General features: G+C 41.5%; 1 protein-coding gene across 3 annotated transcripts; it reads right to left on the minus strand.

Annotated features, from left to right (window-relative positions):
- Positions 1-242: 242 nt before the first annotated feature.
- MATN3 (matrilin 3) lies at positions 243-14,646 on the minus strand. 3 transcript variants are annotated; one of them, XM_088162451.1, is made up of 8 exons: positions 14,483-14,625; positions 12,368-12,942; positions 9,278-9,400; positions 8,733-8,855; positions 8,159-8,281; positions 6,185-6,307; positions 2,560-2,667; positions 243-758 (listed from the first exon to the last, which is right to left on the minus strand). In XM_088162451.1, exons 1-8 carry the CDS (start codon positions 14,623-14,625, stop codon positions 703-705), a joined length of 1,374 nt encoding a protein of 457 aa, XP_088018577.1. In that variant the 3' UTR covers positions 243-702. The 3 variants fall into 3 exon arrangements, with proteins under 3 accessions (XP_088018577.1, XP_014750424.2, XP_088018578.1); XM_014894938.2 differs by lacking the exon at positions 243-758 and having other exon boundaries at positions 2,540-2,667; positions 12,368-12,937; positions 14,496-14,640; XM_088162452.1 differs by lacking the exons at positions 243-758; positions 6,185-6,307 and having other exon boundaries at positions 2,540-2,667; positions 12,368-12,937; positions 14,496-14,646.
- Positions 14,647-15,486: the final 840 nt, after the last annotated feature.

Raw genomic sequence — 15,486 nt, forward strand, 5'->3', positions numbered from 1 at the left:
AAATATTATTAATACTTGAAATTACTGTTCAGTCTTTTATCTATATTTACAGTGATGTCTAGGTTTTAAAATCAAATACTTCTTTTTTCAAACGTGTGACTTGGGGCAGTATTCTGTTTATTTCTTCCATTTATGCCTCCTTTATCTTTGAAGTTTTGTTTCCTTAGTTTTTTTAACACATGTCCTTTATTTCATAACACATGTCCTTCAGGTTGAATACAAAATAACTTCTGACATCAATGTGCATATCATATTGTATTTTATTAAAATAAGTTACAAGATTCCAACTTACTCCCCCATTTAATTGAAAAAAGACATAAGCACATTTTTTCATTCTGTCTTGACATTTCAAAGTTTTATATAATGTGATATACTGTATCCTTTTTTTTTCTATATTTACTTTGAAGTAAGAGAATAAAAAATGTGGTTGCTACAGAAAAGCAGTATCTGCAGTACAAACTGAAGCACAGCATGTATGAGTAGGCTATAAAATGTATTCATGGCTATAAAGTGACTGTACATGAAGATCCTCAGGGTCACTGTATTTTTAAGACTCTTGTCTTCCTGAAGTCTTCTTGATGTTTATCAATAATGATAAACCAACTGCTGTTTTGTAAGCTGTGCAATGAAATAAAGATTCCTAAAAACAATAAAAAGGCTTGATTCTGAAAAAATTATTTTTAAATCAAGCAAAATGATAGCTCAGACAATCTGCTGTCTGTCTTGATATGCCTGCAGCTTCTCAGACACTTCCTCTAGTGGTCAGTTGTTAAGGGCAATAAAATAGATGGCTATAAGGTTTGCTTTATTTACAGTCTTTCTCATTGCTGCATTTTCAAATAACAGTCTGTTTTCTAGATGAGGTCAATACATGCTTAAAACAGAGATTTCCAAACTTGTTAGAGCTCTGTCAAGATCTGTCATCTTCCCAAATAATCTCAACAACCCTAATTTCTTAGAAAGAGTTGGATAAGGTGATACCCAGGGATGAGAAGCAGAAGGTGATGGTCTCTGCTATGTTTTCCAGGTTGTCTTGAAAGGATGCTAGGGATAGAAATGGCCCATCAAAGAATAACTCTGAAAGAAAGCCTCAGTTCTTTGTAATAAACTCTATTCCTAACTTAAACTCACAACATTTTCTTGCTTAACATGAGCTCTTGGGGCAGAAAGGTTGATCTCTGAAGGACGTGCTATTACTGAGATGACACTGACATTACAGGTTTTAATATCTTGGTGTTCAGTTTTAACTAATTCGATTCCCTAGAATGATACATTATAATCCAGGAAAATCAGAGTTCATCCCCTCGCTTTTCCCAGGCAGATAAACTGAACTCCAAGCACACTGCAAGAGGAATATGCAATTAGATCTCATAAAAATAACTTTGCATTTACTCAAAAACTGGGAAAGTCTTGTGTCTTTGGCAGAAGTGCTTATTTGACTTTCAGAAACTTTGGCAAACTGAAAAATTCTTCTTTCTATCTAAATGATGAGTTCATGTATAAAACTCATTACTTTGCTCTCCTTTTTTCAAACTTAAATAGTCCACTCTTCCTTTTTTGAAGCTCCAGGGATTGGCATGATAACCACAGACGTAATGCTCTTTTAAATCAATTCCTATTTGAATAAGAGCACCTTTGACAGAAAAAAGCATTCAGTCTCAAAAATTTTCAGCAAAGAAAATCTGCAATAGTCCTTGGTAAATTGTGATCAACCACTCTCACTTATAAAAATTATGCCTTATGATCTACCATAATTTTTCAACTTCCACTTATTAGTTCCTGCCATGTCATCTGAGGGCATTTATTCCAGCATTCAGGCTCGCTGTGGTATCACAGACTTCACCACTTTCTCTTTGTTTATTGGTTGGGGTACTTTTTCTCTCCCACATGTTTGTGGAATGTCTAATCTGGGGGCTGACCACATTTCTCTTCCCAGCTGCAGACACGGTACTGCTGCAAATGAAGCCAGCAAATTCCACCACCAGCCAGCACCTCGGATCTCCTATGGGCACAGGGCTTGCCCAGAGCCTCAGCACCCTGCCTTTGCACCTCTCTCGTGCTCCTGTATCTCAGGATACTCATAGGCTCACACATTTTCAGGGAAAAGAAGGTGCTTGAAAATCCCTTGGGACAGTGCTCGCCTCTGGAGGTGGGATGCAGAGGAATACCACAGCTAATAGGACTGTTGTCACACTGCCTGTGAAGTTGTATCGAAAGTTTTGGGACACAGGAGAGCTCAAAACTGAGTGTTTGCTGTAACAGTAGAAGCAAGCCAGAGGAATTATGAGTAGAGCAGTGCTTGAAGTTCAGCATGGCACATATAATCTAGGGGTTGTGGGCACATACATTCATTTTATCTGTATCATGTCGCTCTTCAATGAAATGTGAAAACATTGTGATGTTTTCAACAACCTATTTTTTTTCCATTATATTTCTAAAATCACTCTGAAAATACTTTCTCTTTTGACAAATATTTCTTCCCTGGTTTATATCAAAACAGCTACCTCTAAAATAATAGTAAAGTGCTGAATGCAGGTGATCATGTAAGAAAAAGGATATATTTTGTGGACAGAGCTTCAAGGCGTGAGGTCACTGAGTCCTGGAGGGCAACTATGGCTTCACACTTACAGGACTCTTCAGTTGTTACAAGACTGCTTGTTATGGATCCTAAGAGAGAAAACAGCATTTAGTATATTTATTACAATCATTGAACATTTAAATCCCAAGAAAATGCTTGATCCTGTGGAAGGAGTCAAACCCATGTTGTGAGACTACAGCAAGCACTGCAACCCAGGGCATTTGGGAAGGAGGAGCAGCAGTGAACAGAGGCTGGTGTGTGGCCAGAGACCTGAATGTCATAGTCCAGGACAGGCAAGAGAGAGCTCAACTCTAACCAAGAAGGAAGCAGAGCAGGGTGTTCCTCACCTGCCTACCTTAATCCTCTACACTCTTTAAAGTAGACCATTACTGAACGTAAAATAAAAAGAAAAACAAAGGGCTTGGCTGCAGAGACCAACCAGCCACCCTATCAACTTTAATTGTGCCACCCCACAAGTACTCTTTGTTTCTAACATTTGCCATATGCATGCATAGGGAGTGTCTTTCTTGATCCAAGAGGGTGGACACAAATCCATTCAAATGTCACATGAATATAGATGGAGGGAATGACATCATTCAAATAGGCCCAAGTGAATTTAAAATCTAGCAGAATGTCACAGCTGGAGGAGCCAGCTAGTATGACAGAGGAGTTACCAGTCTCTTTAGAAAGTGAAAGCAAGCACTAACTAACTATTTATAGTTGCTATACTAACAAAGCAGTGCTTCCACTGAATTTGTTCTTAGGTCTTGACTTCAGTCTTCCAGACTTAGAGGGGACTAGCCTCAGCTTTCATCAAGAATTCCTTTTTCTCCATAATTCACAAAAAACCAGCAATGATGCCAAAGGGTTCAGAGAGACAATTTCACTGTAGTATGATAGTCAAGCATCAGAAGATGCCCGTGAGTTCGTAGCTGCATAAAAGGCAATTTAACCTCACCTACTCCATGAAGTAAATAAGTTAAGGCTGCACCACTTTGCTGAAGGCTGGGAACAAATGTATGTCACTACTGCAGGTACTGTAGTGAGATCACCATCCACATCTGAGACTGGAATGATAAGCTTCCAAAGGCAAAGCCTTCTTAAAAGAGAGCCTACAAATACATTTTCAGTAAGTTATCAAAAGGTATTACTTGTATATAATACCCATCTCTTAATAAATGGGTTTTTTTACATTACTTGCAAAGGCAACAATAGCATATTAATAAACTTTGTTTTCTCTAGATATATAAATTCATACTGATCAGTGTCAAACAAAGTGTGTGAGCATTGTAACAGTAAAACAATAGAAATATTATACACATTTCCCTTTTTTCCTGGACTGTTTTGGGGGGTTTTTTATTTGTTTGTTTGTTTTGGTTTTGTTTATCAATCATGCCATTAATACTCTCATTTTGCAAGGAAACTGCAAAATCTATGAGGCTGAAGATCTGGCAGTGAAGAAACTCATTTGTCTTACAGCCAATGTTGAAATTGGTGTCTCCTTGATTCCACTGAGCCTGTATTTGTTCAGCTCCCCTCTTTGGAACATTCCACTGGCTTTATGGTCAATGTACAAAGAAGAGCTGTTCAAGAGTCACCTGGAGGAAGGCCAGTTCAAAACATCACGCCAATGTGGTTGGTTTCCAATCAGCTGCCAGTTGACTTTTTATGTCTGCATTTAAATTCTCCAGTGACAGATACAGATCCTCCTTGGATTTTGTCTATTTTAACAAAATTATTTTTCCAACCAACTCTGGCAATTGTCCAAGAGTACTCTGAATTCTTCTACAGTCCTTCTGTGAAACTGAGAGTCTTCCAGTATTTGATATTCAAAATCTGGGACATTCTTTTTGCCACTGGGATTCCCAAAAAGTCACACAAAACATGCTAAAGCTGTGTTTTTACACTGCCTTTGTGTTCAAGTCCAGACTAACAATAAACTATTTTTGCAGATGGTGTTTGTCTATATTTTTTAACTGTACTCTTACGCAGGGTCGTCAGCCACTTGATGTGATGGCAGGTTATTCCTGCTCTAAACTGGGGCTGGGCTGGGTTCCTCTTGAGGACCCTTCCTACTTATCTTCGGATTCTACATCAAACTGTGAAGAGGTTCTGCCAACATTTGATCCCAGTTTTGCCCATCTGAAGAGAAAACAGTTGCTGAGTTCATTCTTGCCCCACTCAGCTTGGAGGAGAGGCCAAGAATACAAGATTTAGCACTGTGGTAGTTTTAACCTGAGTACTGTTCTCCTCGGGACCCCCCAGCCATTCTCCAAATGCTGGTATGCAATGGAGACTCACATCCCAGACAGGTGTCCCAGAACTCTGCCTTGCCAACACCTCCAGTTATTCCCATTTCAGGAATGCAGATCATGCCAGATGGTATTTTTAAATACAGTGAGTCCTTAAATGTGTGATGATAAGAGGCAACATTAAACTTAATCTAGTTTTAAATACAGTAACTGCTATAACTAAACAAGAAGGACCAAACTAGCTCAAAATATTCGTGGAAAGAGGCATAAAAGAATGAAAAGGGATTACACTTCCTGGGAGCTTGTCAGTTGGTAGACCATATCTCAAACAGATTAAAAATGTTTAACACATTAAAAAGAGGTGCTCCAATAAATAAACATATTCAGAAAAATACCGCAACATCAAGTTATTACTTGAGCATGTTTTGTCATGTGAATTTAAAATAAAGCCTTCATAGCAATCACAGGTCTATAACCCACTCACATAGACCTGCTGCCAGTCATGGGTTTCTGGTGCACACACACCAGTTCACACAGGATGTGCTTTGGAGAAGTCGGTATCCAAAAACAAGATAACATTTTTAATGCTTCCCAGTGGCAATGCTTTTCCATGCTGGGAGCCTATCCTCTGTGAATTTCATCAGGAACTACTGAGATGTGTATGTAATCTCACCTTGGAGCAGCAATTATCTAATTGAGATTAATACATTAATTAACACAAGGGATACCTCAGACCTTGCTCCCTCTGACCCAGCTGTGTAACCCCACCAGATGTGAAATGCCACATCTGCTCCAAAGACACACTAGGAAAAGTTTCCAGTACACAATAACTTTACAGTAAGGAGACTGGGAAGGAAAGAAACACTTCTGAAATTGTTACATTTTTACTGTAACACAAAGTCACTGAGAAGCTAAAGAAAGGAACATCAAGATGAAATTCAGCTGGAGGGGAGGACATCACCTCAAACTGTCTTGAATGGTGGTACACACATTCCACAGTACTGCAAAGTGTGTGACTGACCCCAGCTCTTCTCTTTCTTCAACAATTTTCAACAGTTCTGGGTTTGCTGAATATTACATAAATTAGCCAAAGCCTTATTTATAAGTTGACAAAGACTGCGTGGTGAGTATTTACTAACATTATTACATATAAAGTTCTTTGTATCTCTGAATTTTGCTCAAAGTGGGCAAGGCAGAGTGACATAGAACTGTCTTTTAACACCTGAGTGCAGGTGAAAGTTCCTCAGACAGACACAAGCATATTCATATGCCAATATACCAGCAAGAGCTCTTGCAATGCATGCAGGTAGCTGGGGAGGGCATGGGTGGGAAGGGATCAGCAGTCTGCTCTTACTTGAGCACGTCTTCCTGTCGGGGTTGAGGGTGTAGCCTTGGTGGCAGTCACAGGAGTAGAACAGGTCATTCCTCACACACACCTGCTCGCAGTCATGCCTGCCAGGTGCACACACATCGGCAGCTGAGAGAGGCATTTCAGAGCAGAAGAATGTTAATCCATAGCCAAACTTCAGCCTTTAGTGATTCCCATTCGCAAATGTATCTTCATTTGGATTCAAACCAAATGTCAGTGTGGTGTTAACCAGAGCAGGGTGCACAGAGCGTGTTTTCGTCTGGCTATCAATGTCACAAAATTAGAACAAAAGTTTGGAATACTGGCAAGACTTTTTTGCAGCTGTAACAGATGGCAAAAGGAATGGAACTAGAAGTGATGAAGTTACAAAACAATTACTCAACAGAATTTCAGAGAACAAATATCTTGATTTTAAGAGACTATTTGGCATTACTTCAGATCTAATTGAGTTGGAGAAGACACTGTTTTATGGAGTGAAAAGACCATAAACAAAAAAGTATATGTGGCTGCTAAAAAGGATGTGGCACCCACTGCCAGTTACAAAGTGGGCACTTTATGTGTGAGGTTGCTATTTTCTGCCAAATTTAACACATCAATTGTGAAAGGGCAAGCTGAGAAGGAGTTCCTATATTTAGATATCTTTGCAGTAAGAAGTCCCAGTAAGGCACAAGAAAAAATAAAGGCTGGATAAAGAAAGGAAGAGAGGAAGAGAAAGAGAAAAGACAGCGAGAAAGAAAGAAAGGAGAAGGGAAAGGAAGCAAGGGAAAAGAAGGAAAAAAGCAAAGGAAAAAGGAAAAAAACCCTCTCCCGGACCTAGGCTATTTTTGCATAATTTGTTGTACACCTTTGTGATATAATTGCCACAAAGACCTGGATGGTTGAGAAATCATTAGCAGGATACTGCTAACTGAGATTCAAAAGGTAAAAAAAGCAAGCATGTGAAGAAATTAATTTAGAGTATGCAGAAGGAGAATCGGTGCTATGAAATGAGGTTTGAGATTGAACTCCTAAAGAGGAGGCCTAATTGAATTTTCATTCCCTCACATGTTTATTGCCTCTCTGTAATGCCAGTTAAGAGCTAATTCTAGGCACCATATTGACAAAATCAGCTCTTAGCCTAGGCAGGAAGAAATACCGAGGCCCTCTGGCTTCACCTCTTTGAGATGTGAGAACCTGTGAGTTAACTTGAGAAATTTGCCTAGGAACTTCCTGGAACTGGAAGCCTAAGTTCAACAGTTTGTCACATAAAATATAATAAGGAAAAGGATTATAGTGGAAGTGAGGAAAATAAAGGATTTTCCCTAAATAAATCACCAATGAGACATCCAAAGAAATTCAGAGTGAAGATCAAACCCTAATCAAGTGAAGATAATATAGATTAAATATTAATTTGTAGCTAATATATACTTATGTGTACATTCCTGAGTACCAACTACATCTATACTCCTGTTCTCCACAAGAGACCAGCACTGAGAAGGAACATTTCCCTCCATCCTCTAGAACTCTAAGGCTGGAATATTTTTTAAGGTCCAAACACATCCACCAGAAAGAGCAATCACACTCTTGATGATACAGACTGCAATCTCTCTTCCAGCACAGTCCATGCTCTCCCTTATCTCATTCCTTTGTGCTGCTTTACTGGAGAGTTTTCTGACAGGAGTGGTCCACATCACATATTAGATATGGCAATTCATGCTCCATGGGTACGAAATACTGTGAAGTCTTAAGGAAATACCAAATGGCATTGTAATCTTAACCAAATACAAGCTTCACACAACTGTAGAAGAGCCAAGGATCTCAAATTACTGCTGTACATATGGAAAAACAAAGCTGCCCTGAGTTTTCAGGAGCTGAACAGAAACTCTGGGATAATTTATCAGAAAAATAACATAAATTAGTTGGATTTTTAAAAGCTGCCTGCTTTTAATGGAACACCATTTTTCCTTAATCACATCTTACCTGAGCAAGTCTTCTTGTCTGGATTCAGAGTGTATCCTTCATAGCAGCCACAGCTGTAGGATCCATCATTACTCAGACAGACTTGGGCACAGTCATGCCTTCCAGGTGCACACATGTCCATGGCTGTGGTGAGCCATGGTTTAGGAAAGAAACCTATTAATCCCTCCCAGACTCGTCACAGTTTTAAATGTTCAGCATTTGTAATTACAATTTAATTACGATTTAACCAGTGTCCTACTACATTATTATGTTATGCTGCATACAACTAAATTCAGTTATTAATTATTTAATGGAGGAGGCAGATACTGCAAGGCATGACTACCCCACATCTCATGCAGTTTTGTCTTTTGCCCATGTCAGATTAAGCAGCTAAAAAATGTTTATGGAATTCTGTGAAGACCATAAAGTGGTAGATAAAAACTGCATTTTTAAATTAACAAATTTAAAGATGCAACGTTATTTTCATTGGAACCAGGGAAAAGACTACAGCTGAGTTCTCATTTTAGGGTAACTCACAGAAAACATGTCCATATCTCCATGAGTTTCATATAGTCAAGTAACCTTTAGTTCTTACCTGAGCAAGTCTTCTTGTCTGGATTCAAGGTGTAGCCTTCATGGCAGTCACAGACATAGGATCCGTTGTTACTCACACAGATCTGGTCACACTCATGCCTCCCGGGTGCACACATGTCCACAGCTTGGTAGGCATGAGAGAAACAACTCATAGTTGATAACAAGCAGTTTGGGATGTAGTGCACATTCCCATTTTTAATATCTTTTGGTTGGAATCAGCTCAGAAATAGCAATAGTAATTGAAGGAATTAGAACAAGTGGTAGGAGAAAATATCTATAGTGACTACATCTGAAGACTTTGTTTTGGTATCTGGCCCTAATGAATGGATCTGTAGGCACAATAAAAAGGATGGTGATAGAATCAAACTACATCTCATCATTACTTGCAGCTGAGTTTTATTTATTACTCATTTCTAGAATTTTTATTACTGAAAAAGATTTTTTAAAAATGTTTGTTTCAGCAGAAGCACACAAGTAGCATCTCAAATCCAAGTATAGTGTTAATTTTTTTTTCCTAGTGGAACTCATTTTCCAAAGGAGTAATACCTGAGCAGGTTCTCTTATCTGGATTCAGGATGTATCCTGGATAGCAGTCACAGAGGTAGGATGCCCCGTTACTGACACAGACCTGCTGGCAGCCGTGAGTCCCCAGGGCACACACGTTCACGGCTACAAAGGGCACTGACAGACAGGTACTTCAGTCATCCCAGAGGAAAGGAACAGGCATTAATCATTCATGCTTACAGAAATACATCTTGCACTCTTTGCTGGATTAGTGATAGTAAATGTCAGTGCTGTGTTGCTGTCAGAACAAGTTACAGGCCTCCTTTGCACCACTCTGTAGCCACGAGAGAGAGGTCATAAACAGCACTGAAATAACTCAGTGTACCTGAGGTGGCAGGAGAAAAGATGAATTGAAAAGGGCTCAACAAGGAGAGATTTTAACCATTTAGTAACATTACACTGGAAATGAGAACTCAGCAAAGAAAAGGATCTTCTGGTTCTTACAGATGGAAGGAAGAAGAGGAGGAAAGGAGGGAGGGAGGGAGGGAGGGAGGGAGGGAGGGAGGGAGGGAGGGAGGGAGGAAGGAAGGAAGGAAGGAAGGAAGGAAGGAAGGAAGGAAGGAAGGAAGGAAGGAAGGAAGGAAGGAAGGAAGGAAGGAAGGAAGGAAGGAAGGAAGGAAGGAAGGAAGGAAGGAAGGAAGGAAGGAAGGAAGGAAGGAAGGAAGGAAGGAAGGAAGGAAGGAAGGAAGGAAGGAAGGAAGGAAGGAAGGAAGGAAGGAAGGAAGGAAGGAAGGAAGGAAGGAAGGAAGGAAGGAAGGAAGGAAGGAAGGAAGGAAGGAAGGAAGGAAGGAAGGAAGGAAGGAAGGAAGGAAGGAAGGAAGGAAGGAAGGAAGGAAGGAAGGAAGGAAGGAAGGAAGAATTGGAGAGAGAAATGGGAAGACAGGTCTAGTTTTACCTGAGATTTTTACTTAGATTAGTAGTTACTAATTAGTATTATTGTGGGTATGGACTACTGGTAAAATCAACCTCCAAAGCAATACTGGTGAGATAAAAAATCTGAATCAAGAGTGCTTGACCTTCTCATGTATTTCTGAAAACAAGGCAATTTTATGGCAACATTTCCCATTGTCCAAAACAAAGATTTGGAAGTCTGCTAAAAAGGCTGATAGAGTTGTCTTGTCTTTACATTTTGAAACATAGACATCAACTTTTCATTGTGCTACACTCTTGGGAATAAGAAAATCAATCTCCATGACTTATGAACAAAATCTCTGGGTGATATTTTCAAGCATAAGTGAGAAGCTCAGACTCAAATGGTCAGATTTTTGTGGTAGGAAAGTCAAACGTCCACTGACTTGGACAGCTATTCAAGGCTAAGACTTTTCCATCTCTGGGATGGTCTCATGCTGAGTACTGCTCTCAATGCATCAAAAACTTGATCTCAGCCAACATTTTTCCCCTGGACATTAGTTTTCCTGTTTTCAGTTCACCCTGCAAACAAATTAATTACCTTGGTCAAAGCAAAAAAAATTCCTAATTGCCACTGATGAGCCCAGATTTCTGACCAAAAAGCACTCTGGAGCTGGAAAGGGACCCAGTTTACCACACTGTCTTACAAGACCCTCTTAGATTCATTTGGTTTATAGAAGTACTTTTAAAGACTGTTTTCTTCACCCTGTTTTTTTCATGAATCCCACAGATTCTGGCAAACTTCACACAGAGGACTCAGAGTTACACTGGAAGTGTACATGTGTGAGCTGTCTGATTTACCCTCCAGCCTTGCAGGGACATAATTTCTATGCTTTAGCACAACAAACAGTAAGCTTATTCTTAAGAACAAGAGATTTTTTCTTTGCTGCTATGAAAGGACTTGCTTTGGCAAGAGCATGGGTGGACATGAGTGCTATATTCACAGCACACATACCTGTCCAGCCAGGTGGGCACTTGTGGGGATCTGCTCACATCAGGAGCACAACATGGTGTCAAGCCAAACCTCAAGGCTTTTCCTATGCTAATTATTGGGCAAAGTGTCCTGTCTGCAGATGGTCTTACACATTTATTTCATACCTAAAGAGGTCTGTTCACTCTAAACATACTCAAAAGGTGTGGTGGTAATTTTTAGTAAGGCTCTGAAATAACAAAGTAACACACTGCCAGCCGAAGTTCCCAAGGAATTGGCTATAATTATAATTCTCTTACAATGTTATTTATACTTGATTTTTCCTATTATTTGCTGGAGATTTATTTTAAAGTAAATTTCTTAGAAATTCACTAGAAAAATCTACTCTGCACAAGTTTTTTAATTGTCGGAAAGTTGTCATTTGACTTTTGTGAGTAGGGCTGTGTCACAGCTATCTGTAGACAGTTTTTAATACTCCAGATGACCTTTTTTCGCTGTAAATGATAGTAGCAGCTCATTCCAGCCTAACATTGCTAGTGGAGTTCTAGCCTAAACCAAATATTTACAGCATTTTTATAAGATCAGCCCTGAAAAAGTAAAGCTAATTCATCCCAACCCACAGTTCCTTGTCTAAATCAAGTTGCAGAGAAACAGAGGGAGATGTGAGCCTGGCACACTGGAAAAGCCCAGCAGTGCCTAAGGAGTGAAAGCCTGTTCTGAGATGACCTACTGCTGCATTTAGACACTTTATCCTGCACCAGATTGCTCAGGCTAGTGCAGTGATTTACCTACCACGTTGATTTTCCTACTCTGAACCTAGAGGGAATCCCTTCAGCTCCACACTCCCACCCTCTTTGCTTCCCAGCAAGATGGGAAAAGAAACAAGCAGCCTGCACAGCTCTGGGGTGTATCTTCAGTAATTCAGTAAATATATGCAGTCAAACCTTGTCCAGATTGCTGTGATTTCTCTTTCTCTTTAAATCTGACCAACTGCACAAGGAGGTCCACTTCAGTCAGGTCTATTACCTACACTAAGGTCACTATTCAAAATGAAACCTCATTACTTGGCCTCCACTGAAAAAGAAGGTTGGCTTGTTTGCCCAATGGATGGTAAAGGAAATATTTAGATGTAATACATAACCCTTCTGAAAAACTTCTTTCTTAAGGAGTGGAACCGCAGCAGAAGTCAAAAGGAGCCAAGTTACACTACTCTCTTGGTCTGATCCTCTTACCGCAGAAAGTCTCCCTGAATCTGGATGTCAGCTTTTCGATCACACCATAGGTCTCCACATAGAAGACATGTTCATCCAGAGGCTCACTGGCCATTATCCTCAGGGACTGCATGTCTGCCCGGTCCACCCCCACCGCGTAGATCTCGATGCCAGCTGTCCGGGCGCTTGCTGCCACGTCTTGGACCTGGTCCTGCGGCCGCCCGTCCGTCACAACGATGACCACCTTGGGGATGTTGGAGGTTGCTGGCCGGGTGCCCATCTCCTCAGTGAAGACTTCATCCATGGCAGTTTGGATGGCAAGGCCGGTCATGGTGCCAGCAGACAAGGGCTCAATGCGAGACACGGCCTCCTTCATGGAGGCTCTGTCAAAGTAGGTGCGGAGGGGAAACTCCACCTTGACGGTGCTCGCGTAGTTCATGACCGCCACGCGCGTTGTTCTCTCGCCAACGTCCAGGGTATCGATCATTTCTGACAAGAAGGTTTTCACTTTCTCAAACTCTTCAGGTCGCACGCTGCGGGAGCTGTCTACGATGAAGACGAGGTCTAGAGGCCGGTTCTTACAGGCAGTGTCTGCCAAGAAGGAAGGAAAATGCTTCAGTCATCTCCTGCACAGGACAGGAACTCTCACCCAAGGGCAGGGAGTGCTGTCATGGCAAACTACTCCTGCCAGATAATGTTGGTTGATCCATTATGAAGAGGCTTCAAATTATAGTGAGCAACATATTAGACAGTCTTAAATATTAATTTTGACAAGCAATAAATAACTGAATTTTTCTAAGCATTAATAGATAGATGCACATTTGTGCCCTCAAAATGTCTAATTATCCTTGAAAAAAAGGGTTGTGTGGTTTTCATGTAACAGCCAACACAGAGATGGAGCAATTATATATAAATGTATTTACTGTTTATTTTCATAAAGCTTGAATTCCAGTTTTTGTAAGATAAAGAAATAAAATGGCAAAACATCTGAGTAGATCACTAATATTTTTTAGGATAGCAACAATATAAACTGCTAATTAGGAATTATTTCTTGCTTGTAAATCACAATCCAAAATACAGAAGAAGAAATAAAGGCCAACAAGGAAAAAGTAACAAATGATGTTGTAAAAAGGGTTCTTTGGAAATTGTTACTGTTTTAAGGCTCGTAGTGCAAAAAGAAAAGTGAAATTATTCATGTAGTAATTTTTTATGTAAAAATGAACATTTACACACACACTTCCAAAATTCCTCACTGTCATATAAATCTAGACAGAAGCAAAAAAGCCATAGCTCAGATCAGAGAAAATCATCACTTCTAGGAAGACAAAAACCAATCAAGATAGTGACAGCAGGCAAATGAAATGCCCCCTCCCTGTCCCGACACCAAGTCCTGACACTGATGGTACCTTGTACTCAGTTTATACCATCAAGGTTGGATTTGCAGCTGAAAAATGGACAACTCAAAACAAGAGTATTTCTATGAAGGAGACATTCTAGATTACCAGTGCATTAAAAAGCAAAATTTAAGGTGTCCAGTTTGAACTCATACCTTGGCGGCTGTTTTGGGAACCTGTCACACCTCTCCTGGCTACTATCAAGTTGACTTTTATGATTCCATTCTAGCTTAAATTTTAAAAAAATCTTCACAAGCATCTTAAAAGTAGAGGTGAAAACAGCCCCTTTTTTCCCTCCTCAAGGCATTAGAAACCTTTTTTCTCTGATTCAAGTGAAAACAGAGAGAAAAAAAATGAAATTGCACAAACTCCCTCAGGAAGCACAGCAGCATAGTTGATTTTGCCTTTGGATGGAGTAATAGACCAGACGAATCTAGGATGCCATCCAGGTATATATATTCTGTATCATTCTGTATTCATCCTGTAACTCAGTTTTGCCTTTGGGAAGCTGAGAAAACATGAAGAAGTGTTAGTGTGTGCACGCATAGCTTAAGACATGGAGAAAAAAAAAAAAAAAAGAGACGGTGCAGTGTTTATAGCAGAATTCTCTTTTTTAGATTGAGAAGAAAACAAAAAGCTTTTCAGCAACCTGGTCGTTCCACGAGTCTGAAATGAAGCTGTTTGGAGCAATGAGCAGCGGTAGGGAAGGGCTAGCGGGGTTTGGAGGCGCGGAGAGAGCGGAGCGGGTGCGGTACCTGCCGAGGGGCCGCCGGGGCGCGGCTGCCGGCGCGGGCGGAGCGCGGGGCCCCGCGGGGCCGCGGGCAGCGGCGGCAGCGCCAGCGCCAGCGCCAGGCAGCAGCCCAGGATGGCCAGAGCCCGCCCCATGGTGCTGCCTCCGGCCCCGCGCCCGCCGCCCCGCTTTTAAACCTGCCGGGACGGGGAAGGGCACGGCACACCGAGGGGGCATCGGCCGCCCCCGCCACCTCCTCCCCAGGGCGGGCCGGTGGCGACGGGCGCTCAGGGAAGGGAGGGGGAAGGGGGCGAGGATTAGAGCTGCTCCTTGGGACTGTGCAGCATGGCCAGGGCAGGGCTCAAACCTGGGCGCAGGGGGAGCTGAGACACCGTTCTTCCTTCACCAGAAGTGTTTGGTCCAGGCTAATTTTACATTTCAGTCTCCAGCACAGCAGTTGCGAAGAACGGGAGGAAAAAGCTCCCAGTGCCATCACCGAGGACAAGGAACTGCTCGGTCTGTTGCCACATCTGGCCAAGGGCATTTTGGCTGGTTCCTGGTACTGGAACTCCTGCCAGTTCCTGCAGGAAGCTGCAGTGAGCTTTAACAGAAAGTACGGCACGGGCACAGCGCACAGCGCTTTAGAAGACACCTTTGCCAAATCTGTATCCTGTTGTACTGCAGGATCATCTTCTCTCCCATCACCTCCATCAGGGGCACAGGAAGCCCTGATTTAGAAGAGGAACTACCAACCTCCCAGCTGTACACTACCAGGCAGGCACTGACCCGCTTCAGAAAGTTCTACTGCAAAGGCACAGTAGAAGAGACCACCATCACATTCTCAAAGGCTGCAAACGGCATCAGGGAAGAAGGACCACCACCCTTCAAGCAGGAGAAAGCCACAGGACAGGGCTCCAGGGGAGTATAATGGCTTTTCTCTCTCAGAAGAAACCGCAGCTTTTTGAGCGTGAGCACATGCACACACACCCCAGAAAAATTACAGGCAGTGCTTATTT

This window comes from Sturnus vulgaris, chromosome 3, assembly GCF_052056855.1.
Source record: "Sturnus vulgaris isolate bStuVul1 chromosome 3, bStuVul1.hap1, whole genome shotgun sequence".
Classification (NCBI taxonomy): domain Eukaryota; kingdom Metazoa; phylum Chordata; class Aves; order Passeriformes; family Sturnidae; genus Sturnus; species Sturnus vulgaris.

What these genes read in the sequence shown, in the direction of transcription:
- MATN3 (XM_088162451.1), bottom strand. Translation starts at nt 14,625, where the DNA reads ATGGGGCGGGCTCTGGCCATCCTGGGCTGCTGCCTGGCGCTGGCGCTG. An exon ending in AGACAAGAAGACTTGCTCAG is followed by an intron (nt 6,308 to 8,158) that starts GTAAGATGTGAT and finishes TGCCTCTCTCAG; the next exon opens with CTGCCGATGTGTGTGCACCT. An exon ending in CGACAGGAAGACGTGCTCAA is followed by an intron (nt 2,668 to 6,184) that starts GTAAGAGCAGAC and finishes TTTCTCTCTTAG; the next exon opens with GATCCATAACAAGCAGTCTT.